Below are 26,876 nucleotides of genomic sequence, written 5' to 3' on the forward strand. Positions count from 1 at the left end.
GCCCTATAGGAAATGTTCTTGCCTGTCAGTGTTAAGATTTCAATGCACTCTCATCTAACCAGAAGTCATTACTGTGAATATATTCTATGAAGTGGGAAATAATCTCTATTTCTGCTGAAACAGTATCTTTCTGTGTCACATGCAATACAAATGTAGCTGTAGATACTCTGTAAGTGGTCAAGTCTTGGTTAACAGAGAGCTTTAGGAGCTCACAGAGAGGTTTAGGTCTCCAAGTCCCATTGAAGGACCTCGAGTGTGTGTCAGGACCTAGTACTCATTTCTTACACAGAGAGGCACACTACAACTGAACAAAAATATCCTAAAGGAGATATAGGAATTCTATGATTGTGTCTAAGAGATTTAGAAGGTTTGGTGAAGGAGAGCACGGATTAGCTTGTTGAGAAAAAGTCACATAAGCAGAATGCCATGCTAACTGAGCTTAAAAAAATAGGTTACTTTTGTAGTGAGCTTGACTCAATTACTTTTGTTACTGTAACAAGTAGCAAGTCTGGGTCTCTATCCTGTGGGTGTAAACTTCCCTTAAGCATAAAAGAATGGGAGAACTTTTAGGAAAGAGATCTATCCTTTAGATTACATAACTGTGAAAAAAATTGACCTGTGTGACCCTAGACTGCTTTAGTTATCAGCTTATTATTAATAGATAGATCAAAAATCACTGTTTTGCTAATATGTCTCTTTACTTTTAGATGGGGTTTTTTGTTTATTTTTATATTACCCCAGATGCTCTTTATATTTTTTTAGATCCTACACTGAACATGTTTTATGTTTATGAATCTGTATTCATATAAGTACAGAACTGACTATTGATACTTTTTGTTGGTTCTGATATGAATTGTGAGAACTGGGAATGTACATTAAGGTGACTTAATGTCTGTAAGAGACTCCAAGCCATCATGGTACATTGTTTAAAATTATTTGATTAACAACTGACAAAATGTGTTTCCAGTATTTTATCTTTTCTTTCTGGTTTATCTCAGTAAAAAATTTTACATGGTAGGCATCTGAGTTGGGACAGAGAAACTGATACATCAGTATGTGTCAACTGGTGCTTAATTAGACCTTTCTACAATGGGGAAGAGCAGTTTTCCATGACAGATCTGTTACATGGAAGGAAAAAAAAAGTAGACTACTTTCCAGGAAGGCCATAAGGAATCAGGCCAGTAAAACTCTTCTTTTGTTTTACCTGTTGCCCCAAATAAGCAGCAGGGGTCCTAAATATTCATCATTGTGTTTCGAGATATTAACCCAGATCCAAATTGCTGTTTTCCTTACTGCTGGAATTGAAGAAATACCATTATGATTTTTTACAAGTACCCCTTGAGATTAGGTCCATTCTTTACTTCATGAGAATTCTTTTGGGAATATAGCTGGTGTGTCACTACAGTGCCTCGCACCTTTTCGAGAGCATCATCAGCAACAAGATGATGCTGAAGAGGATAGCTATCATCAGCAGGTACCTCATAAAATCTGGCAGCATTTCTGAGCAACACTTACATATTAAAGAGTATTGAGAAAGTGAGATTTACCATTTATGAGATTTAGTCATATTGCTTGCAGTATGAAAGTGTCTCCTGTTGACTGGATGGAGCATCTTGCCAGTTGTTAGTCATACATATTTTTTCCTTGACTTGTCTTTACATTGAAAAAACCGTTCAGCATCTGTTTCAGAAAGCCAAATATAAATGAAACCATGTTATTTGTATTTGGGATTTTAAAAGCAGTACTGCAAATAGTTCAGAACAGTTGCTGACAATTGGACTACCATTTATTCAAAATGTATTGGAGCACTACTGATCTACTGAATTTCTGCTTATGGTAGCATTACTTAAGTAAGTTGGGGGCTTTCTGTAGTTTTCTGCAGTGTTATAATGAAGTTTGTAAAAGATGCACTCTTTTTATGCCTATCTGACTGAAGAGTTTTTTAAAAATAATACACAAAGCAAAATCTGGAATGAGTCAGGAATTGACTGTGGCTGAAGAATATTAAAAAGCGGAACAGTGATACTTGTTTACTGTCATTCATATCACTATCAATCTGAGCACTTGAGTTTGGCCAAACCCATCTGAGTTTTCAGTGGCCAGGGACTTTGGACAGACTTTGTATGAATCCTATTCCTTTCTCTGCTGTTCAAGGGATAAGAGCTTTCCTCCAAAACACACTTTACTGGATAATTCCATTATCCATCAACATGGAGCAATGGAATTGCATTTACCAGAATTTACATCTTGAGTAATTAGTTCTGCTCATGTAAATTAGTTTCTAAGCTTCTGTTTACTTCTGGCAACAGGCCCAAGTCTTTGGTAACTGGACAAAAGCCTTCATGAATCCTTAATTAACAGCTCTTCTTCTTTTTAAAGTTTACTTCACTTTTTTTCTATCTTCCCTCTCTCAGATTTTTTAACACTCATTCTGTTGCATACTTTCAGCACTAATTTTTTGTAATTTCTCCCATTCTTTCTTTTTTTCTGTTTACTGGGTTTCTAGTCCTAACGTATCTTCTACTACTGTGAGAAGTTTTATCAAAATACTACTAACTGTATGTTTTTCTGACTGTGGAATGGTTGGACTCAGTGATCCTGGAGGTCTTTTCCAACCTAGTGATGCTGTGATTCTGTGATTCTGTAATATATTGTGCTATGTCCTTGTGGAATCACATCTAGAGTCTGAACAAAATGTTTTAACTCATGACGCTCACAGTCTAATGTCCCAGACAAATTACACATGCCTTCTAACCTATCTGGATAAAGAAATACTCTGAGGACAATCTGAGATATCTTTTTCATAGGATTTAAAATCTTCGACCTTCCAGAACCTCAGGCAATTGGATGTATAACTATTCTCCACCTTACTAATTTGTCTCTCTTTTCAAATATGTATGTACACACATGCGCACTTATTTATTTATAGCTAAATAAGTTCATAAAAAAAACCTAAAAAATCAAGGATGTTTTAACAATTTCATTGACTTTTCAGATTGTTTTTAAGCTGTTTTTTAAACTTTAAAGGCAACACTGATAGTGAACGGTTCCAAATGGTAAAACAGAAAATCCCCTTCAAATATAACCGGCCCGTAGAGGAGTGGCTGCAGGAAAAAGGTAACAGTCATTAAAACTTTCATTTTAAACCCATTTGATTCTAAACCCTCATTTTTAAAGCCTGCAAATAAATGTTTCTTAAATGATAATCGCCTGCTGCATAAATTACTGTTTTAATTTTCATTATAATTTGTGTCAGCTTCCACCTGCCATATGTTGATAAATCATGCTATAATACATTGCTATTAAAATGCAGTTAAAGGGACAAAATTCTAAGCTTGCTATTATAGTAATGACAAACAAACAAGCAAAATTTCAGGAGACGTTTTCTTTAGAAAAAAAAAAACAAACCCAAAACAAATCAAAGAAGAGTGAAGAGCAACAACATGTATTATGGCAATTTAACCACTGCATGATTTTCCTATTTTGTTTTCTTTTTAAATGACATTTATATCCTTATTATCAAAGTTTTCTTAAAAAAAATTCAAACTTATTTGTTAAACCACTTTCTGTAATTTTCTTTTTTTTAGTACTCTAATTAGCCACTATGGCTGTGTGTTTCCTAACTGTATTAAGATAATAGAACAATTTAAAAAAATATTGTAAAGAAAACTTTTTTAACATTTTGATTTATACTATAATGAGGGAGAAGAGAAAGATGATTGTTCTGTCGCTTTTATACTATGCCTGGAGTACAGTTTGACTACTCAAATGATGTATACATCTATGGACCAAATTCTTCCCTAACTTAATCTCAGGCATTGCTACTTAATTTTGCAGGTTTGCCTGGAGTAATTGGCCTCAGTTCAGCAAAAAGCTTGTTAGCATGCATAAGTCCAGCTGGTTTGAGTGAGAGTTCTGCATAGTCTCAGTGACCTGTTGAAAGGGGACTTGTATCAGAACAGTAATGTTCTTTTACCAGGAATTTGGAAGAGAATAAAAATATCTTGCATGTACAGCCCATGCCAAAGCCTGTTGAAGGTAGCCGAATAACTCTTACTGGTTTCAGCAGGGTTTGGACTGGGCTCTTGGTAATACAGTGCAACATAAGTCAGGAAGATCCTCTCCCTCTATACTAAATGTGGCATTAAAAAAAAAAAGAAAAATCACTGTAATTAACTCCTTGCCATATAGTCTACAAAAAGCAGAACATGATCTTCTCTTGTTTCCTTTTAAGAAAGCACTGCTAATTAAAGGGGGCAACCTTTGAACTCAGATAATGCATTTTCTGTGCTAATTTAGACTATGTTTGTTACCAGTCTTTCCAAGATGAAACCAAATGTTTTGTAGGATTGGAAAAAAAAAATATGTTCTCTTTCAAACTTATCTTCTCAGCTGAATTAACATATTGATTTATCCAGTATAAATTAATTTAAAATCACAAAGGTTGTGTCTAACTACAGTCAGAATAGTTTTATGTTGAGGGTCTGATCCTGCAAAGTGTTGCACACACTAATTTCCCGTTGACTTCAATGAGACCTGATAATGTTGCCTACTTTAAAGTTTGGTCTACAATGGTGTAATGTTTGTACCTATTTGTGAAAGTAAGACAGAAATATTTGTGTAGCTAAATCAGCAATATTTTTTTACCACCAAGATTTTAAGGTACAGTTAATTCAGCTAATTTGTAAATAAATTTTAAGATAAAGATATACAGAAAATGCTAATTGAGTCTCAGTGGGTTGCCCTGTTGATTTGCAAGATCAAACTAAAATAAATAAATAAAGCTTAACACTAAAAAGAGGATAATTTCGGTAAGTCTGAATTGCTAAAGTCCCTTTAACACTAAAGAAAATGATTGCCTCAATTTTGTTAAAACAGATGCATGTCCAATTCCTTGATGCAATTCACGTGCTTGAGAAACCCACCTGTTTTCTTTTGGTTTTATTCTTTTTTTCTTTTTTGTTTTATGTCACTGCTTCTCCAAGTTTGAGCTTGTAAGCATGCTAAGGCACTTTCATTTGTAAGCCATCCTGAAATTTTGAACTGAAGTCTACCTTTTGTGGATATTGATGCTTTGTTAAAAGACAATCACACATGCAGTAGGGTCTAAAAGAGAAAATATTTGTGCATTCAGACACGCTCAAAGCACTGTGTGTTATTAGGCTAGAAAGGTAGAGACATGTTTTTACTGAAGTGAAAGGAAATTTAGTCTTCACACGTGTTAGGGAACAGCATTGTGCAGTGCAACACCTGAGGCAATATAGCTTTATTTTTCATTCCAAAGTATAAAGATGATGAGTAAAAAGGTAGTTTGCTATCAAAATGGAACAAGATGAACTGGTGGATGGAGGCATAGATAGATTCATCAAAGATACAATGTATGGAATATCTGTCTTGCCCATATGAGTTCTTGGCTTGAGTGAGGTAAGATGAAACACTTTTCGATTGACATTTTTGAATGAAGTAGATTGGGTATTTCTGTGGTACCACTGTTGCGTTATTCATAATAACGAAATAGTTCATTCTTGGGAAACAAATATAACACAATATCTTTCTAATGTGGCATCATTAGTTTTTCGTTTGGGTTTTTTTATTATTTTATAGATTTAAAATATTTTTGAGAGGGGCACATGTTTACAATCTAGAATTACATGAGTAATAAGCAAAGCATTAAATGCCATTAACTTCCCCGAGATTATATATGTGGGCAACACAAGAGTTATTAGTCCTAAACTGTTCAATTTAAGAAGTTATAAACCCAGCAGGTTTCCTTAGCAGAATACTTGGTATCTGCCAAGTGCAGATGTTACCTATTCTGCAGTTGGATAGCTAATAAAGACTCAGAAGCATGTCATCAAAAGAACTGATTCTGAAAGTCTGTAATCCTTCAAATCTCTCTCACTTACATGTGAAGTCTGGTTGATGTGACTACTTCTGAAGCAAGAACTATTATTGTGAATTGGGATTTGCAAAATCAGGCCCAAAATCTCTCCTAGTGTTACTGAACGGATACACTTCCCTAAGATTTGTCTGTTATACTTTTAGTTACTATTCGGTTTTCCAAATGAAGAAGTCAATGAGAGAGCAAACAAAGAAATGAGGATTTGAACCATTCAGAATATTTACTGAACACCACAGAAACTTAAAATATGCTCATCATTTTTCTCCAGCTTCACACTAAAATAGCAGTAGGAAGAGTTGTCTTTGGAAAAGAAGGACTGTAACTCTGCAACCCTTACATACCTAGTAGAATTTACTAGTGTAAACAGTTCTTCAATAAAATTGAGTAGCCAAAAAAAAATTTACTTAGGGAAATTAGGGCTTCAGAACCATATCATCAAAAGGTATGCTGCCTGTTGTGGCAGAATTATGTGTATACTCTGTCAACAGTTTTCTCTCATTCCATATGCATTTCCCTGTTGTCTTTATTCATGCTTGTGTACACCATTAGAGTGAGGAATGAGGAATGACAGGTTGTAGGTGACTCCAACAAGTTATTGTTCTTTTAGCCATTTCTAGTAGCAGTGCTGTCTCCAGCATTAACTACGTGGTACAGTGCATGAATCCTGGACTGGTAGACCACTTCACAAATGAGGGAGACCACAAAACATGCAATAAATGTTCCTTCTTTACTGGAGTGGGGCCAATTCCTTGAAGTACACTTTGTTTCAGCATTAGAAAATGCAGAAGGAAGCACACAAATGGAGAGATTGTCATTTTTTCAGCCTTAATATGCTGAATCCTCATCCTTAAAAATGAAGCAAGTGATATGACAGTCTAAAGCTGTGCTATGAGCTTGTGTTAGAATGGGTTAGAATAGATGACATCCTGAGGAGAGTCATAATTTTCAAGGAAAAGTGAGGGAACCCCTTTTCTATCCTGACCTGGGGAGCTTTCCTAGCTGAAACAGAAAAAATTCTCCTTCCTCATCATCCCCCAACTTTTCTCTTTGGTAAAAGATGAAATAGTATGCCGTATTCATTCAAGAGGAGAAAGGAATGGAAATGGAAAGCTTTGAATGGTCAGTACCTTCCCTCCGTTTTCAAGTATAACATCTCAAGATCAGTGAAATAACTCCCTGTTTTTACGCATCTCACCTCTGCCTTTTGACACTTGCTCATGAGTGAGGTGGGAAGGAGGGAAGAGTAACAAGTTGAATGTCCAAGTATGTAGGGGCAGGGACACTAAGGCAAGAAATATAGTGCTAGAGGGATGGAATGTGTGAGGAGAAGGAAAAATAACGTAGTTAAGAACTGATAGCATATCCATTAAGAAATCCAAAGCACAACACAAGAAAACCAAACTCAGGACATGGTATATGACAAGAGTTTGGCCTTCACAGAATACAGTGGTCTTCCCTCTAGCTCAGACAGGAGCTGGGCTGAGGAGGCTGAATATTTTGACAGGTACTATTGTTGGATCCTATTTTCCTCATAGACAAATCAAATCAAAAGATTCTGCTTTCACATGATGAGGATGTATGGCTTCAGTGTGTGTTTGTTGATGTTTTAATAGCCATGTGTCACCTCTGGTAAATTTAAAACCTCCTGAGATGCAGAATATTGCATCAGGTGTTTCAACACTTCCCAGGAACAAGATACCCTCCCCATTTTTATTTCTCATTCGTTCATCAATGGAGTTACTCCATCGTGATCACGTCCTAGTGTTTCATTTACAAACATGTGTGTGAGGAGCACAAGGGATGTGCAGCACACCTCCACATTTCCATGTTACACCTCTCCATACACTTTTGCTTAATTAGCTAGGGCCCTCTTTGGGGACAGGAACAGCTTTCAGATACATTTCTTCTCTTGTCCCCATTCTCTTCCCCATGGTTCATCCTGTCACCATAAGATGATGCAACACCGCATCACCACTTGACTTCGAGACCCGTCACGACGACCACCAAAATTGGTGAGCTCTCCCTCACATTTTGATCTACTCTACCCACTGGTTGTGAAGGAATGAACAGTGAGTTATAGGCTTGGCTTTGCTACATGGTGGCATTTTGCAACTCTCATCAGGGTGGACTAGAGAGAGGAAGTGGTGAATGAGAACTGGGAAACGGGAGTGGGACAGAGACATGTGGTGCAACCTTCATAAAAATGGGAAAACACAGTAGATATTTGAATGATAGTTGATTTGATGCTGCACTGATAACCCTTCTGAGCTATGCTTGGTTTGTTTATTTGTTAGTTCAACAGATTCCAGTTGCAATGCCTCTGGTCTTCTGAGGAACAGTGAAATTATAGGTACTGCCGTTGCACTGCATGAAGCCAATTACTTCTTACAATGGTCAATCTAGTGCAGCCTGGGACGTAAGCAATATTTATAGAGCAGTCCAGGCTGCATGTGATTTGTGCCTTGCAAAACTAGGTGAATTTGCAATTGTTACTGGATTTGCTTTTAATAAATATATTTTAATTACATATGATATTAGACCGATCCTAACACTTGTGATGTGACCTTGAGGAATTCACTTAACCTGCCTACATTGTGTGTAAAAGGGGAGTCACATGTAAGGCATTCTGGGGCTTAAACGTATGAAACGCTATGATATCCTCACTATTTGAAAACCTTTGCTCTTTCAGAGATACCACAAATGTTTGCATTTGGTGTTTCTTACTTGTAGACTTGTGAGCCATCACAACATGAAATACATAGGTGGAAGATCATGACTGATCCTGTCTTAAGATTCATATACAATCCTTATATCACCATCAATATTTTTCTGATGTTTTACTGTCCTTAAGCCACCCCTTAAAACCTTTGCATTATTAAAAGTGGCTCTATGAGTTGTCCCATTCTTTGACTAATCAAAACAGATGATTTATTTATGGGCTAAAGCTTGATGGGTACTGCAAAGTAAATTGATAAAAAAATAGCCACATATTGAAACCTTATTTATAGTTTTAACTGAGTTCAACTCTAGAAGAGTGGATTCAAATTTCTCAGTCAAAGCTCTTCGAGAGTTTAGATGTGTGAGTGGATGTTGAAGTATCACATTCAGTTTTAACTGTTCTTGCTTGCACACTAATCTTCCTTAATAATGAGCTTTAGGCAGTGCATTTCCATATTGTATTTCTACAATCACCATAAACACTACCAAGAATGAATCTACTTCTTTGTTGTCCATCATACCTGGCCAGGATTCAATGAAAGATGCAAAGTGAAAGAAATGTCTGGCAATAATCTTATTCACCCCCCTTCACTAGGACGACAGTTAACGATCTTCAACACCCAGGCGCAAATAGCCATAGGAGGGAAAGACAGAGGACGTCTCTTCCAAGGCCAGCTCTCCGGTCTGTATTACAATGGCTTGAAAGTGCTGAACATGGCAGCAGAGAACAACCCCAACATCAAAATCAATGGAAGTGTCCGGCTCGTTGGAGAAGTCCCTTCCATCTTGGGAACAACACCTACAACCTCTGTCCCACCGGAAATGTCTACTACAGTCATGGAAACCACAACTACGATGGCCACCACTACAACCCGGAAAAATCGTTCACCACCTAGCATCCAGGTGAGTTAATTATTCTTCTGCAATTCCTTGGTTTCTTGATTAGTCTTTTGGTTTGCTGCTTATTTCCAAGTTCATGGGAGTCGTGTTCTCTGAATCCTTCTCCATATAATTATTTACTTATTATTATTTCATTTATTTTAATGAAGTTGTGTATGGTAAATTGCTACAAAATTTTGTCCTTCTGTGTGGTGAACAAACAGATAGATGAATTATTATGGCACATGTTCGTCATAATGGGGACAGGTTTTGCTCCTGTTCTAGTGCAACCCAATTCGTGTAAGTAAGATTGCCTCAACGTGAACAAGAACATGATTTTGACTATGTTTCCACTGTTCCATGTGTGGGGAGATGTATTCCTAGGAGAATCACAAAGCTTAATGCAGGGTGGGTGTATGGTTATTTATTATTATGATGGTACATACGGCTGCAATAATGAAGTTTATCATGGTAAGAAAAGCAATGGAGCTTCCAGGTAGAGCCATTTTTCATTTTCCTTTTATATCTGTCCTGTAGAAGATTTTAAAGAAATGCTATTAAGATCAGTTCCAATGGAGAGAGACTCCAACCTCTTTGGCGTAAATCGTTCCTACAAAATAATTTATTTCAGATGTTCTGGCTTAATTGTGCCAGTGTAGTGCTTTCATCCTAAAAATCCAGTGGGTTTGGAATCACTTGTGTGGCAAACAGAATATGGTACTGATTAGAAATAAACACCTCAAACTGGCTGTCTTTGTCTGTGTAGAGACAAGAACCCTGTAAGTGACCAATCCGAGCAGTGGATCAGAGTTTGAAAATTATTTTTTTTAGTGTCAATTAGTGTGAAACAATTGTTTAAAAATCTTTATTTACATCAGAACCTCATCCTGTAGAAATGAGCGTACTTTCATTCAGTGTACACTGGATGAGAAACTGATGAGTGATTATTGATCAGTGTGTCTTTATCAAACCTTCACAGAAAGGTATATATAAAAAAAATTAAATTACTCCATCTGCTTCCCTGAAACTGTTTCTGCTGCTTGAGACAGAAGACCTTAATATAATCAAGGACTTTGAAAACTGTACATGTTGTATGCCTACTTGCTGTCTGTTCCAGAAGGTTTAATCAGGATTGATTTGATTTGAGTATATTTATGACTATTCTCTTCATTTTTAATGTGGTTCTAGTTACTTATATAAGAAAACACAAAAATTGTCCTCTTAATTGTGTAGGAGGTCAGACCACATCTGGAGTATTGTGTCCAGTTCTGGGCTTCATGGTACAAAAGAGAGACAGAGTTACTGGAGTGAGTCCAGGCAAGGGCCTTTAAGATGGTTAAGGGACTGGAGCATTTCTCCTGTAAGAAAATGCTGAGAGAGCTGGGACTGTTCAGCTTGAAGATGAGCTCGGGGGGGGCAGGGGGAAGGGGAGTACTATCAATGTTTGCAAGTACATGAAGGGAGGGTATAAAGATGAGAGTGGTACCCAGTGACTGAACCAGAGGCAATGGACACAAACTGAGACACAGGTGGTTCCTTCTAAACATTAAGAAACAGGACTTTTTGCTGTGAGGGTTACTAAGCACCGAGACAGGTTACCCTGAGTAGTGGAATGCCCATGCTTGTAAATATTCAAAAGCCATCTGTACATGGTCCTGGGCAACTCACTCTGGGTAACCTTGCTTGAGCAGGGAGGTTGGACCAGATTACCTCCAGAGGTCCTTTCCAATGAGAACATCTCTGTGGTTCTTTGAGGTACTTCTGGCTGCAGTGGAATTTACATCTATTAAAGTAAATAATTCCAAGCCAAGGTTTAACATTGTCCCTTTGTACTCTGTAAATTGAGTTGGCAGCAGGACTGGGGTTAATTGAGTCATTATCCTCAGACATCCAATAGGTGATTTATAAAGTCTTGGCTAAATGAGGGGAAATTACCCCAGGTTTTGCCACTGTTCGTCATAAACTTTGAAAGCATTACAGTTCCTTCTCCTCAGTCGCTAGCTGTAATTTTAGAGAAAATCTTTGTACTATTACTTTTCCAGAAGAATAAAGTCTGTGGTCTTGATCCTGCTCTTGTTAGATTATTGGAGATTTTCTATAATTTATAAGGGCAGCAGAACTGTGTTTAGCTATAAAAGCATAAGAGAGAGTAGCCCTGGACCTTTGTGGGCTGGATCAAGCTGGAAATGACACTGGCTTACTTGAAGAGAAACTCCTCAGAAAGCTTCCTGCCTAATCTGTAGAAACCACTATCTGCTGAAAGAGCATCAAGAAGATTTAATAAAGTGTCACAGTGCTGCTAAAAACATAGTTAGAGCAGTGATTTTCTGGATACACACACACCACAGCAAATGGCCTCATCTCAGCTGATATTAAAGCAATAACTCTTCGACACTTCCTGCTCCCCACTAAAAGAAAGATAAAGGTCAATACGTACCTCCTTTACAACTTTCTGCATTTCAATATCAAGCCATTTTATTGCTGTTGTGGCACAAATGTCTTGCCTTTCTTCCTTACTCTTGGCAGAATTTGATTCTGTCAACTTAAGTTGTGTTATTTGTGTGGTGAAATTGAGAAGAAATTGTCTTTTCCCATTTGAGCAGTATCTCCATCTATGGTTTTCAGATGCCTAATGGTTATTTTATCTTGCTTGTATTCGACATCACCATTGTCAAGCCTGCTTACAATTTTAGATCTAAGTGGTGGAAAAATCTAATAGAACAAGTTTGTTCTTCAGGGAACGTAAAATATAGCTACCTAAGGCTATGAGCAGTACAAATAGAGTTAGTTATTATCTTGTTCCAGCTTTCTCTTCTCTTTCTCTGCTCAGAAATAAACAATTTTCTTCACTTTCAAGGCCTTGCACAGTTTAGCTTCTTCTTTCCCCATTCTGATCAGCATGATTCAAGCATGTTTCTACTCAGTTCTTGGATTTGATCATAAGAATCTTTCTGCTTCCTGATTCCATACACAAGGCAACTGCATGTTATTCTTCCAGTCCCATTGAAACCCTCCTTTCATCATGGTGCATGCCAGATGGTGCTAGAGGTTAAGTTGATGATGAGCCAAGGTAGCTATTTATTAAGCCAATCAATGTTGTTATGTTTTTTCGTTCCTTATTTTCTATTTTGCTGTATTTCTGTGTGATATCTTGTTTTATGTTTAGATTGCAGACTCCTTGGATTCAAAATGTACATTTTCTTTGTGCATGTCTTGTCTACTAGGCACAGAAGAGTTCTGGCCCATTGTAGAAATATCGAACGTGATAAAAATGAAAGTAATGCCTCTAGTGCAAAATAGCAAGAATCAGGGTAGAGAATTATTATTCTTAGTGTGTTAGAATTATCTGTTATTTGTATTACTTATTATGTAAGTAACTAAATTTTTGAAATGCATATAATGCTCATGCAAAATATCAAGTCTGTAATCCCAAAGTGACACAAAATCCAGGGAATTTAGATTTACACATCACTTTTTGGAAAGTACACAAGAGCATAATAACTGTGAAGATTTCTTCTGTTTGTAAAGTACATCAAGATACCTACTGTAGTTAGGTAGTCTGAGTACTGTTGGAAGTGTTTTAAAGCACAGTTAAGCTAAAACAGCTGGGGAAATGAAGTGCTTTAATAATACACAGTGTATGCACAGATGAATGAATTGCTTTTCAATTTGTGAAGATCCCAAACGTGGGATATAGTCTTAGACAAACATCCAAGGCAAAGAGAATCGAGAGAAGAGTATTAGTGGAAATACCCAGTGGCAATGATATTACCGCTTAAACGTTTATAACTTAATTTTGACTTTAAATTTATAATATTCCTGAGAAGTGGTGAAACTCAGATCAGTGAAAGACAGGCAGGATTTGAGTGAGAAACAGTTGAGATGTATGACTATGCTGTATTCATAGAAATGTTTCTATGATCCAAATATCCTTCAGTGAGGCCTTGAAGGAAGATAACAAAGGCTGACCATTTTCTGTTAACTGAAATTGAGAGAAAAAGCAGTTCCAGTTCATGTTTTTTTTCACAAAGTTGCAAACGGTGCCTGTGCTCTTCCGCTCCTGAATAGACATGCTGATTTGATTTTCTCACACATGGTTTTGTTCTGGATTCAAGCATAATCTGTTCAGAAGTGGCATGAGTTGTACTTAATTTCTGCTGCCATTTTCGGACAGCTGACATGCCAGATTCTTCTGTAATAATAATATCCTCTATGGGACTTCAGCTTTGCCATATTACCCTGGATAGTCTGCAAAGGCAAGCCATTAGCTCTTGTAGTCATGCAGGCTGATTTTAGGTGAGCGTCATTCTATTGTGCCGTGTCATATTCTTGCAACCCTGCCGTGTTTCTGACTTGCTTCATTAGCAATTGTTAAAGTTCCTGGAATCCCACATGTCTGTATTTCCTAATTTAAAGTACGGCTTCAATAATTAGTGAAGTAGTCCAGGGATTCCTGGGTTTGGGAAACTTCTGTGAAAACAGGTTAAAGGGACACTCATTCTCTCAGTGTCTGCTTTCACATCAGCTGGTTATATGCTCAGAATTTATTTAGTGAATCTGTGCTCAAAGCTTTTTAGGAGACTGTCCATATGCTTTCAGGTGGCCCATTCTGTCTAGGTCAGACAATTGTCCTTAAGGAGAACTGCTCCGGATAAACTTCTGGAGGCTCTAGGGTCCACTGACCTAGGGCAGGCCTCTTAATATGTCTGCCCCAGGACATGGACGGTTGGAGTCTCAGGACCAAAATCGCAGAAAGTTTTCTGTGAAAAAGAAATCAGAACCCTTCTGGGAGGACAGATGGGCTTCTGGTTATGTTCTCCATGAGGAACCAGAAACTGTGTTACAGATTCAGGGCATGTCTCAACTTCTTGATATTTAAGATGAGGATAATGACACTGCCAGACTGTTCAAACTGTAGCTCAGAGATGTACAGTTTAAATTACTTGTGGATGTTTTCAGTCATGATCTTAGAGCCACAGGTTGGCAATATGTGATACATAATATGCAGAATGTTCTCTCTAAAGAATAGAAGAGGTGATCTGCCCATTATTCATATGGAGAGCCTAGCCCATTGGCACGGCTCAGAATAAAGTTCTCTGCCTTTTATTTTAACCATTAGGCTTTCCAGCCTTCTAACTGTGTTTTTGATTGAGACTTCAATAATCTTGATTAATATCTTTCCATAACATGCATCTCCGGGCTAAATTCTTTCTTACTGTGTTTATCACAAAGGAAAATAGCACAGAAGATTTTTTAGTCTAATTAGACTTTCACTGTCAGCTGAGACAAATGCAATTGTCTCACCCTTGGTCTTGCCTAGGCACTTCCTTTTACATGCACAGATAATAATTTGGAGGGGAGGGGGAAGCAGGGAGAGAAATTGGCCTTTAATTTACTTTGTGCTTCTTTTAAGTCACTAGTGACATTTTCATCCCAAGACTGTGAAGCTCTAAAGAAAAAAAAAAAAAAGCTTTTTTTTCATTGGCCCATTAGTCCCATTGGCACTGAGAATTATACAGTCTGGCTCTCTCCCCTCCTTTTCTGCTTCTTCTTCGTGTATTTTTTCTTAAAGAGACTGAATCTGTCAGTCTGTATTGTGTTTCAGAGTACAGTCCTTTCTCCAGCACTACAGTCCTGTTCAGTGAGATGGTAGAGTTTAATTGATGCAGTGAAATCCACAAAATGGTATTTACTTATTCACAATCACATCTCTTCTATGACTATTAGATGGTAACGTGGTTTGGACAGAGAAAGAAAGCAGAATTTGGATGCAAGAATCCAAATGTAGGATAGAAATTTCGATGCAAACTTCTGTTCATGTAGATTACAGTGTGATTAATTCAGTAATACCAAATGAAGACTGAATACTTCACAAGCATGTAGAATAGTATAGTGCACACTGAAACATAAAATCTTCGGAGTGTAATTTAGCAGCTACCTTTCCAGAAACAGGTATATGCTATGATAATGTTCTGTATGAGAAAGCAATAAAAGTATTCTCCAAGTTTTAACTGAATATTGGATGGGATAGGTGGCATGTTATGTGTTGTGTATAAATTATATTTATTGATGATCAGGATACTTGGATTACCTCTAAAGCTTACGTAATCTAAAATATAATTCTTCATTTTCATTATTTCGCTCACTTTCTGTGGAAGACAGGTGTGCTGCCTTTCTGGAAGTTACATAGTGAACCAGGAGCTCAATACCCATGCAACAAAAGAATGTGATTTTTCTATAATATTTTTCCAGAGCTACCTACACTCCCAAGTGCTGACACGTACTGATGATGGAAATAAGTACAGCCTTGTATTTCTGCTAAGCATAATTACAGTAATAAGGAACATTGTATTTGTAAAACAGCTCATGCATATGCTGGTGTATGCTGTCATTTGTTGACATTATCACCAGTGATATTTGAACATTTAGCTTAGTAACCACTGTCAGCTTCAATGGTGACTGCTCTTTCATGACTTCTGGGGAAGGATTTGATTGAATGTGTGTGGCAAACTTGAGTGCCACAAGATGATGCATAGTACAGTTTCTCTATATGTAATTTACACTCAGTCTTTGGATGGCCTGGTTTTGTATTGTGTTATTGTCAATTAGAAAATTCAGCCACTCCTCTGTGTGTTCTGGGACCCGCATTGTCTTTTTTATTTCTTCATACTAAAGTTTACAGAATGCCTGGGTTAGCCGATTCATTTCTTCAAGGACTGAGTTTATATTGCCTTTAATCTGCAGATCTGAACAGTCTTTTGGGAATTGCAGCAAAATCTTAGCTGCTGTTTGTGACGTGTACCCAGTTGTGTTCTATTACAATTTCTGGAAATGAAAATGTGCCAAAGCATATGCAGAGGGGGCTGCCACTTTTCAAGAACTTCAGGGCTTTTTTTTATTTTCTCTGATATATTTTTTTATCTTAAGAATTTCTTGAAATATTTGTTTGATTTCAGGTGACCAAAGAGTACAGCATGTTTGTAATAAAAGGATAAGAAGTTGTAACGATAGCTGTAGTAAACTGATACCTATCTCCTTCTGACAGGCAGACAGGCATGCATTTCTCAGAAAGTACCCTTATAACATCAGCATGTACTTCTATTTTTTTTTTCAGGAAACAGTACCCCTTTGTGTATTTAGACATGACTTTTGCCCTGCCAAAAAGGTTTCTTGAAAGTCAAGTTGAAGATTATTTCCAAAATCTGATTAATACAGTACTCAGGCTACTATAGTTGACCATACATTTGATCACAGGCCAAATGAAAGGATAGGAAAAGTGTGTTATTCTGAGTCAGTTGTGCAGTGACAAAATATGACGAAGAGATCAAATACTGCAAAAGAAACTGCTTAGAAATAAATGGAGTAGAATCAATAGTTATAGCTCAAATAAAGTTGCGGGACTGGCCCATGTTTCGTAATAGCATATCTGCTGTGCTTGCTATTTATATACTTCAGTGAAATGCCTAAAAGCTGCAGACATTGTTAGAATAATTCCAGAGCATGTAGTTCCATTTTGGTTTTGTTGAGAGAGGTGGGGAGGTTCTTGGGGGGGTTGGGGTTTGTTTGTTTGTTTTCATATTTTTACAAGACTGACTGAGGGGTGGGAATGTACCTCTTACCTTTCTCAGCTCATATTTCAATGAATGTGCAGAAATTAGAAATGCAACCACGCTGTTGTGACAGACCCTCTTTCTGAAACCATCTAATTAATGCCTTGGGTTTCTGTAGAACAGTGGTGCTGATAACTAGCAGAAACAGAAGGATTTCTGCTAGTTTCTTTTTCATCTGTGGGATGAGTTGTCAGTGGTCTGCAAGATGCATCTGTCACGATGACTCTTCAAAATAGTGATTAGCAAAACAGGCTATAGAGCCACCAATCCTTTCACTCCTTGCTTAGATGTATGTCAGTAGATGGGATATTGTTCATTTTGATTGCAGAATTACTTCTATTACAATCTGAAAAATAAGAATTTGATTCCACAAAATTTCAACAGAAAAATAAAGCCTAAAGGAGTAAGAACTCAGATTTCCATTTTCCTGATATTGCATGGTATGCGATTGCTCCACTTCCTCCTTCTTATAGCGGGTTTTTTGGAGAAAATTAGGTCTGTTGGCTCTTCACCCTTATAGTGATTCATTAATGGACCATCTTAGAATTGCTTTGAGAGTTTTCCACTGGTGGTGCCCAATTTACTGTGTCTTGTACTGGATGTGCTTAAGGAAATCAATTTGCAGAGACAGTTTTGTTGGTAAGGACAATGTCAGGGAATATCAATTGTTTATTAGCAGGCACGAACACCAGAGTAGGGAGTGTTCAGAATGTTCCAATGGCTAAATATATGAAAGTGGGTAAAGAAAGGATGAATTGGGAGGTTTAGACAAGGAACTAAGATTAAGAGAACAAGTCACATTTATTTCATAGAGGTATGAAAGGAAAATGGCAAGATTCAAAGATGGTAGGATGGTGCTTGTAGAAAATCTATTTTGGGTAGGTAAAGGTTTAGAAAAGAGAGAAGCTTGTACCCATATGGCTTGCTAACCACTCTACTTTTTTCAGTCTCTTCTTTGTTCCGCGCTCCATCTTCCCCAAGTCTTTTTGGGCCAAGCTGGCAGGGATTCATTTCAGTGGAACTACTGACAGTGAGATCTGAGGACTCATGGCATCTTCCACAGCTGTTCAGGGTCAGACAGTTGGACTGTCACCCATTTGAACTAAGATAATTTAAAAAGCACTTCTTGCCTGCAACAGCTCTTTCTCAATAACTGTTTTGGAGCAGGAAAACTAATTCTTAGTGTAAAAAAAGTCAGGTCAGGTAAGGATTAAAATCTGCTATATATTGTGAAATACCCTTAGTGACCAAGCCATACCCAGGGATTTGCACAAATAGTTTGAAATTAACTTGGTCATAATGTCCTTTTCTTTATTCCTGAAAGATGACCTCCAAGGAAAGTGACATGAATTAAGGACATGACTGATCTTAATCTGTGGTAACAATGGAGAACCAGTCCTGACTGACTCCAGCAGCATAAATACACAAAATGACAGATTATCCTGCTGCTTCTCTCCCTGCTGCCTGAGCACACATATACGCACTCAGAAGCACACAGCAAAATTCAAATTGGTCTTTATCTTTTATCTCTTCCCCCAGTGATTAATGCTGTTCTTGCTGGGAAACTAATCGAACAAGGAGAAATATAGAGAAAGAAATATGTATTTCTTAGACTATCGTTATCGGTGTTATTATTATTTCTTTAATATATTTTCTTCCTGTTATAAGAATTTAATGTACTGACACAGCAGGAAGCAAGAGGTGAGAGCATATTTGATGGCAAGAAGATGAATGGGACAGGCCACAGCGACTGGAACACAGGCATTTTACAGAAGGAGGTGAGCTGATGAGCTGCTTTGGGGTTGCAGCATTTTAGCTAGAAAACTAAGAGGCTGTAGCACACTGAACACAGGTCCTGAACCAGGAGCTACCATTTTCTAAGCCCAGCTCATTTCAGTCAGCAAATGCCGACAGACCTCCTCTCTAAAGAATTTTTTTACTTTCCCTAATAGACTTATTTGGGAGTAAGAGTCATGTTGCCTCTCTCCTTATTTCAGCACTCCGCCTGTTTTAACAAGTGTGACCACTCATTTTTCTAAATATAGTCTTGTTGTGGTGAGATGGTTATGAACATCAAAAAAGAAATGAGACAGAAATAGAAAGAGGAGCGACAGTACCTATGCTGTAGAAGCTTTTTTTTGGTAAGACTAATATTCCTTGTATTCTCTGTTTCATCACGCTTTGCTGTGGGTATATTGGCATAATATATTCCTCCTTCACAAGGTAGGCTCAAGACTTGCAAATATGTTTAGGGTCCAAATCTAAAGTATAATTATCTTAGCTCTCAATTGATTAGACTGCGTTTAGGCAGCAGTTAATCCAGTTGTTCTCTGCTAGAGTAATGCTCTGTGCTTGTGTTAAAACTTATACTAGCATATGGGTCTCTAGTGGCCAGGTTTATTTCATTGTTATAGGCATAACGTCATTAGAGTTATTCATAGAGAAGCAAACTAAAACTGATTTTGTACACCTAATACATACAACTCCTCCACTCACGTTAGTCACGCAGTCTCCCAGTTTACTTAAACTACCTAAGTAGTCCTCTCACTGCCTAATGCATTGATATTTAGATTTGCGTAATGAACTGAAGTTGTTTTTAAGCTGTTCAGGTGACTGCTGCTGTCACCTGCTTGTCTTGTCTTGAGATTTAACATTTTGTGGGAATAAAATTTAGAAATGCAGATATAATGGGCAAGTCAGAATATACAGCCTGCTCATCTGGAGTCCCTGAAGGCATTCAGCTTCAACAGCACCATAGGAGGAATTATACAACAGAGCTTATGGGCTTCCTCCAGAGTCAGGAGGGCAGCTGGGCCCACTCCCTAACAGAGCCATGTGCTGAGCATCAGCCATCAAGGTAGGATTTCCAGGTGCTAGACATAAATGAGAGTGCGATGGTGGAAAGGATGGATGGAAGAAAGAAAGAAAGAAAGAAAGAAAGAAAGAAAGAAAGAAAGAAAGAAAGAAAGAAAGAAAGAAAGAAAGAAAGAAAGAAAGAAAGAAAGAAAGAAAGAAAGAAAGAAAGAAAGAAAAAGAAAGAAAGAAAGAAAGAAAGATTATGTGTTGTGTGTATTCACTTCAGAAAGAAATACTGCAGTGGGAACCTCTCCTCTAGAGGACTTCCTCCATCCCCCACATCTGACTAATAGTGAGGTATTGTTGCTTGCCTGAAGATTAATAATTCTTTGGTGCTCAGATGGCTTATTACACATTGTCCTTCTGTTTATGGACTTAAGCACACCACAGAAATTTCTGTTTGGCTGTAGTATTTGTTGCCCTGGCAAGAAGAAAGAACCACTTACAATATGCTGTGGAAAAGCTTGGTGTCTTTCTGGCTGCCTCTCAGTTGTCTGATCCTCTTTTTTTTTTGGTCCTTTCTTAACTGCAGCCATGGAAAAGGTGTTGGCTTCTGCTCCATGTGATTTCTGAAGGGAAGGGAGGGAGGAAGGTGGCAAGAACTGCAAAGGAGAGCAAGAGCCTGGCTGCAGATTGCTAAGGACCAGGTTCTTCAATGATCATTTTTAGCTTAGGAAATGCTATAGCAACTGGAGTGAGTTGCAGCCCTGCAATTTGCATGTTATCTTTTTTATGATGGTTTGTATACAGTACCAGCTAGGTCCCTGGATCAGATTCTGAGTCTGAATTGCCCTCCTGCTTCCACAAGGCCAGATTTTCTTCAGTGGGGCTGGGGAAGCTCTTCTGCTGCACCTCTTGGCGGGGATTTATGCCTTCCTGCTTAATGTTGTAGTGGTGGATACTAGACATCAAAGGCAGCCAGAGAATTAGAAGGTTAAACAGCTCCAGGGCTTCTGCTGAGAGGGGTGAAATAGGGTTTACAGGAGGGCAATGTCATCACCTTCCCTGAGAGAGCTGCAGATTGAAGAGGGCAGAGAATGTAAATAACAGTTTACAACAGCAAGGATAGTTCTAGAGGCAGAGAGAGGTAATGGCACAGGCTGACTGTCCCTCTACTTCTGTCTGGCTTGTTCACCTTGAATTTACTGACTGTTTTTCTCCTATTCAAACCTGATTTGATGCCAGCAGTAGCTTAACATCAAGAGGATATGTATTGCCTTGGCATCTGAGAGCTTTTCAGCTCAGAAACTCATCCACCTGCAACGGTCCATAAATTCAGAATAAGATTGTGAAGTGAAATAGTGAATTACTAACTCAAAATGCCTATTTACTTTACTGGAAGTCAGAAGTCCACTTGTTAATTACATCTCTTTTGAGCCAAGAATTTTCTGCTATAGCAGAAAGTTCATATCACTGAAGAGGAGTGTGCTAATACGCACTTGTCACTGGAAGTTGTACGTATATCCTGGAAGAGTTATGAGACAGTTAAATGTGAGCTGTTCTATAACTCTGGTATGGTGTCTGTAGGGGAACTGTGTTTTTCCTGACCACTGCTTGTCTTGGTTGTTCATTTAACAGGATCATGTTGTTCCAGGTGATATTTCTGCTTTGGTTTACTGCATGTGGCCTGACTCTTGTCTGGCAAGAGCAGTGACATTCAGGCTGTAACCCATATGGCAGAACCAGGAAACCAGTTTTCACTTGACTGGACTTCTTTGGCATCAAACTGTGTACAGGAGTTCAACCATTCCTTGTTCCAGACACAGAATTTGCTTTCATACTTGTGTGTAATTTGGGGAGACTCATAATTCAGTTGATGCCGTTGACATAGTGCCAGGTAGAGGGAGTTGTCTAAAGTAATCCCTTCAGGCAAATCTCATTGTGTAGAGCTGTGATTCTTGGTTCTGTAACTAGGGAAATGGATGGATTTCAGATGCTCTTTACTGAAGGCTTCAGTGTCTAGGATAGTTGATGTTGCACCTGCTGCAGCACAGTAATGAGAAGAGGTTTTAACAAAATTTCTTTCTGAAGCACCTTACAAGCCATATCTAGGGAGTGTTTTTTCACCACAGATACACAGCTAGTTGTAGATTGGCACCTAATTATTGTTTAATAATGCATAGCTAAACCAGCAGTAGTTTGGGATGACAACTGAAGATGCTTTCAATATGGCCACAAAGCAAGAAACGAAAACATACAGAAGTAGGATATAATTAACCAAATTGTCATTGCTTGAGGAGACTCGTAAATCACATACTTTAAAAAAAAAGGTCATTGAATAGTCAAATGATCTCAATAAGACTATTTTCTCATCTCAGTAATGGCCCTTTCTGACATATAAAATTGTATGCAGTAATTAAAAGCAGTCTCCCTCATCTGCATGTCATGGCTGCTGTACTTTCTGTATCTTGTTAACATGTGCAAGCTATTCTCTTCCACAGAAACAGTAGATGTTTGGGGGGGGGGGGGGTGTCTTATTTTTGTTCTGCCAAGGAGCGACATATAGATCTACATGACAGTGAAGCAATGTCCAAACTAGATCTGAATTAATTCAATTTACACAATGGAAAACATTTTCCATATTAACTTGTGATGTGCTTATTGAGAAGCAGGGAATACCGTCTCAGATTAATTGGTTCATGAGTGACCTCATGTTAACACAATGCTGTTGTTATGAGGTTCTACTGCAGCTGTCCTCAAAGATACTTGGGGCTCCAGAGTGGCCCAAGTGGACAGATGATGCAAGTGGCCAACTACAGTGGCAGAATCCAAGAGATGACAAAGCTTCAGCGTTCAGCATTCAAAGACTCCTTACTGAATTTTGCTGTTTAATAGGTCATCATTCACATGTCTCCAACCACCCCTTTAAGCTGCCTTCTGGCAGAGCTGGCAGATAAGGAAACAGCACTTTCGCCTGACGTCCTTCAGGTCACAGCCTGTGCTGCAGTGCCAACACCTTTACATGAGTAGGTTGCATTTCACGCTGATTCCAGAAATGGATCTGGGTAGGAATGGACGCACGTTCTTCTTTGCTGTCCTTGCTGCAGGGGCAGTAACCTCTGGCTGGTGGGTGAAACAGATAGCTGGGATGCTAATATATTCAACCACTGCCTCAAGAGTAAAAATTTATGTCAGACAGAGCTTTTCACTGTAAACGAGGCTATTTCTTAATATGTCAAGGCTTTTCAATGCCATTACAATGCTTTATTGAAATTTCTGTGCATGGCATTACATTCAGTAGTGCCAAATGGAGATATAGATACATATTTTCAATATAATACAGTACCTGCTTCAGCAGAATATCCTTTTTCCCTAGGTGTATTCACCTAATAACTTATTTCTGGGACTGCTGTTCCTTCTGTGATGGCTCTGCCACTTTGAAGTCCTTCTGGAACCAGTGAAAGTATTTCATCAGTTGCCGAGAGTTTTCATTAAAATGTTCTTTAGCTTTGACCTCTTACACTGAGATCTCACACTCTATGTTGGCATCCCATCTGAATGGTTTATTCATGTCTCCTTCTGTACCACACTAAAATCTTACAGCTTCTGAGGAATTTCTTTTTCTTTAAAAAAGAAAATTCAAGTTAGCCTAATTATTTCTGAGCCCAGGAATGCAATGTCTCTTATTAAAATACACCTTGAGTAGCACACCTGCATGGTCCGTCTTGCTAAGGCCGAGATGCTTGCTGTGCTGTTCAAGGCTTCTGTAGAAAAGATGAGCTCACATGTTCTTTCCAGGCTTTACTGTGTCATCTTTACCTGCAGACTTGGAAAACAAATCAAAGGAAAAATATTCATGTCAAATTCTGGATTTTTTTTCTTCTAAATTAAAAAGGGCTTTTTGAGTTGTGGAGCACTTCTGAATGACCTCTGCTGTGCTTTCTAAAGCTGCTCTGCTGTGAAGCATTTATGTGCTGTCAGTGGCAGCTGTCTCCTCCCACGAAGAATTCTCAGTAACTTTGTTAGACTGCCAGGGCTCCAACTTAACCTTTTCTGTCTCAGCTTGCATCTTTTGGTTTTGTATTTTCTCCCTTCTCTTGCCACAGCACATCACACTACTCTGTCTTTCTGTTTTGCACAAGTCTCTTAACTTTCCACAGCTCCCCATTGGTTCTTCGGTGCTTCTACCTTTTGTTTATTGCAATCTCAGCTGAATACAAACCTTATCTACTGATATAAACTCACTCAAATTGAATTGTTTTTCTGAGTTACACAAATGTTAGGGCCCCCCTAACATTCCTGCACCCTTTGAACAGGTCGCACCTTTCCCATTTCTCTCTCAGTGCCAAGAGGAAGCTCTTCTCTGGGAGAATGGGATACAACTGCCTTGTAGGGCTTAGTTTTATTTTGATTGACAGGCTTAGCATACAGTAGCTGAGACTGTGAAAAAGGCAGGAGATTTTCAGAGGACACTGTTACCTGCCTAGTGCATCTGCTCATGGTTTTGCACATGATTTCTATATTTATCTCAGATTCTGTCCCTGGATGTTGATTCCCGGAGTGTGGGGACTGATTGCCTTTACCATATTATCCTGCCTAAGGTTCCTACAAGCACTGTTCATGAAAACGCCTCATCCTCCCAGGATGTTCATTAATCAATCAGCTGCGGTAATGCGGCAGTACATTTCTCAAAATATAAAATATTGACATTTGAGTTCGGTTGCTTTTTTATTTGCCTAGTCTTAGATTTGTGTTACAGAACAGCACAAACGGAACCTCTGGTCAGCTATACCTGTTATTTGATGTTTTCTGTAATTCAGTCTTTCTCTATTTTTCCAAACTAAACCATAATCATCCATGAAGACTGGCAGCCTAAAATTCACTGTATACTGCAGAAGCAGATTAAGTCAGCCTTCATTAAACTCCATGCCTCTATGTAGAATGCTCTCACTCACCTGTAAGAACTAACTTCAAAGCTAAGCCATGTGTAAATTCCCTTCACTATAGTCACAGTAGTGACTACTATAGTGAGGTGAAAGATTCATTAGCTATAAATTGCAATAACCCGACTCTCTTCTTTCAAATCCAAACTAGACAAAACCAATGTGGATTAGAAATAACTGCATATAAGGCAAATTATGAGAGTGAATGAGGAAATAAGCTTCTAATCTACTTTTAATATATACTAGCCACTTTCTTTTCCTTTTATGCTTTCTCTTGATGATGAATGACAAGCTTAAGATTCAACTTGTAACTATCTTCTAGTGAGAAGGCCTGTCAGGGTGGCTTTGATGTAGACAGGCTGTGGTCTGACACTTGCAGCTTGGGTGTCAAACCCCCACCTTGATTCTGGGTTGCTGATTCTCGGAGGGCTTTTCTGCAATTGCTTTACTTGGACTGTTTATTTCCAGAGGAAATCTAGAATTCTGCTTCCCAGATTTGCTTGAGAACACTGTTAATATCAGATAGAGTAAGAAGGAGGATGAGAGCCATGGTTTAAATTTTCTTAATTTTAGCTTAGAAACGGAGTCATATACAGAGAAGTTTAACAGTAAAATGTAATTGTGAGTGGAATTTCAAAATCAGGATTTTTCTAAACTCATTCAGTATTTTAGCTGTGTGGGTGAGCTGGCAACTAGCTACCTCTGGAGCTGTCTAGCACTGAGGGCATCCTTTCTCTGAGTATTTTTATCCTTCATGCAGGCTGGAATCTTCCCTTTCCTACCTACCTGTGTTTTCAAGGCAGCTCCTGCTGCCATTCAAAGAATACAAGTGCAGGCCTTTCCCTTCCCAGGGACTTTTCTGAAATAACAATCCTATTGCATTCTTTACTTGGCACATGCCTCCCAGCTACATAAAATGTTTTTCATATCATGCAAGGGTTTGGTAACTCATAAGAGGAAGTGTTCACTGTAATTTATACACTTCAAAATGCAGGTTTTACTTTACTTTGAGTTCTATTTCAAGCTCACGTGGAATACTAGAAGTACACCAAGAATAATTCTTACTCTTTTATTCTCTCCTGTGCTGTTTGTCAGCTTTGGGCAACTTGCTGTCACATATGTCAGTGCTGTCATGATTTTACGTTACGTATAGATGTGTATGGACATGCAAAGTGGGAGAGTCATCATGCTGAACTTGAGCATGGTGAGAAGCTAGCTGGATAGTCATAACTAGTACTTAAAATAGTCTTTATAGTTAGTGGAGAGGTAGATGTCTCCAGAGAGAGATCACCTCATCCTAAAATACATGCCTAACTTGGAAGGAATTAAATGCCATGCCCCCTAGAGATCCCTATGTCTGGAAAAGGAATCTGGAAAACTAACCTGAAAGTGGGCATTTGATGTCTGGATGACATTTCATACATTTCAGTGCTGTGATCCATTGTCTATATAAATAAAACCAATTTCTATTTTCTTCTTGGTTTTGCTTTTTCTTTACTTTACCTTCCTTCTTGCTTTTCTTAATTCCTCTTTGGCAAGAGCTAGGATGGAGAGTAATGGCAGCAAAATATTTACAAAGTAAAATTTGATTATTCATGCTAAATTGTCCTTTGAAACTAGCTGGATTACACAGCCTCTTTATAACTAGTTTTATCTTCTTGAGCGAGGGAAGCTTAGTAGTTCACTCACTGTGGTTACCGTATGTGGTCTCCACCAAAACTTCGCAGTTCAAAGCTGCTGTCAGCAGACTGGGGCAACAAGTGGTAAACATAAGAGAAACACAGTTACTGTAACACCTTGTTTGAAATTTTGCATTCAGAAAACTAAGCAGTTAAGAGACAAAATTACTCTCGCATAAGTCTTTGAAGAGGTTGTCCTTAGCACTTTTGTTCTTCAAGAAAATGATACATGAAATGGTCGCACAAGAGAAGACAACTCATGGAATAGAATATTGTTTCTGCTCTCTAATTTCCTAGTGGAAATCCAGACCTTTCAGCCACTTCTGTTTACCACTGTTAGGAGGTGGAA

General features: G+C 38.3%; 1 protein-coding gene across 37 annotated transcripts in view; it reads left to right on the top strand.

The window, feature by feature from the left end:
• NRXN3 (neurexin 3) overlaps nucleotides 1-26,876 on the top strand; it is a 998,348-nt gene that overhangs the window by 879,351 nt on the left and 92,121 nt on the right. For 13 of the 37 annotated variants that reach the window (XM_054066531.1, XM_054066532.1, XM_054066534.1 and 10 more), the window contains 2 exon segments: nucleotides 3,028-3,117; nucleotides 9,216-9,523. In XM_054066531.1, the coding sequence (XP_053922506.1) occupies nucleotides 3,028-3,117; nucleotides 9,216-9,523 (398 nt within the window). 37 annotated transcript variants of the gene reach the window in all.

Source organism: Cuculus canorus, chromosome 5 (genome assembly GCF_017976375.1).
Source record: "Cuculus canorus isolate bCucCan1 chromosome 5, bCucCan1.pri, whole genome shotgun sequence".
NCBI classification, from domain to species: Eukaryota; Metazoa; Chordata; class Aves; order Cuculiformes; family Cuculidae; genus Cuculus; species Cuculus canorus.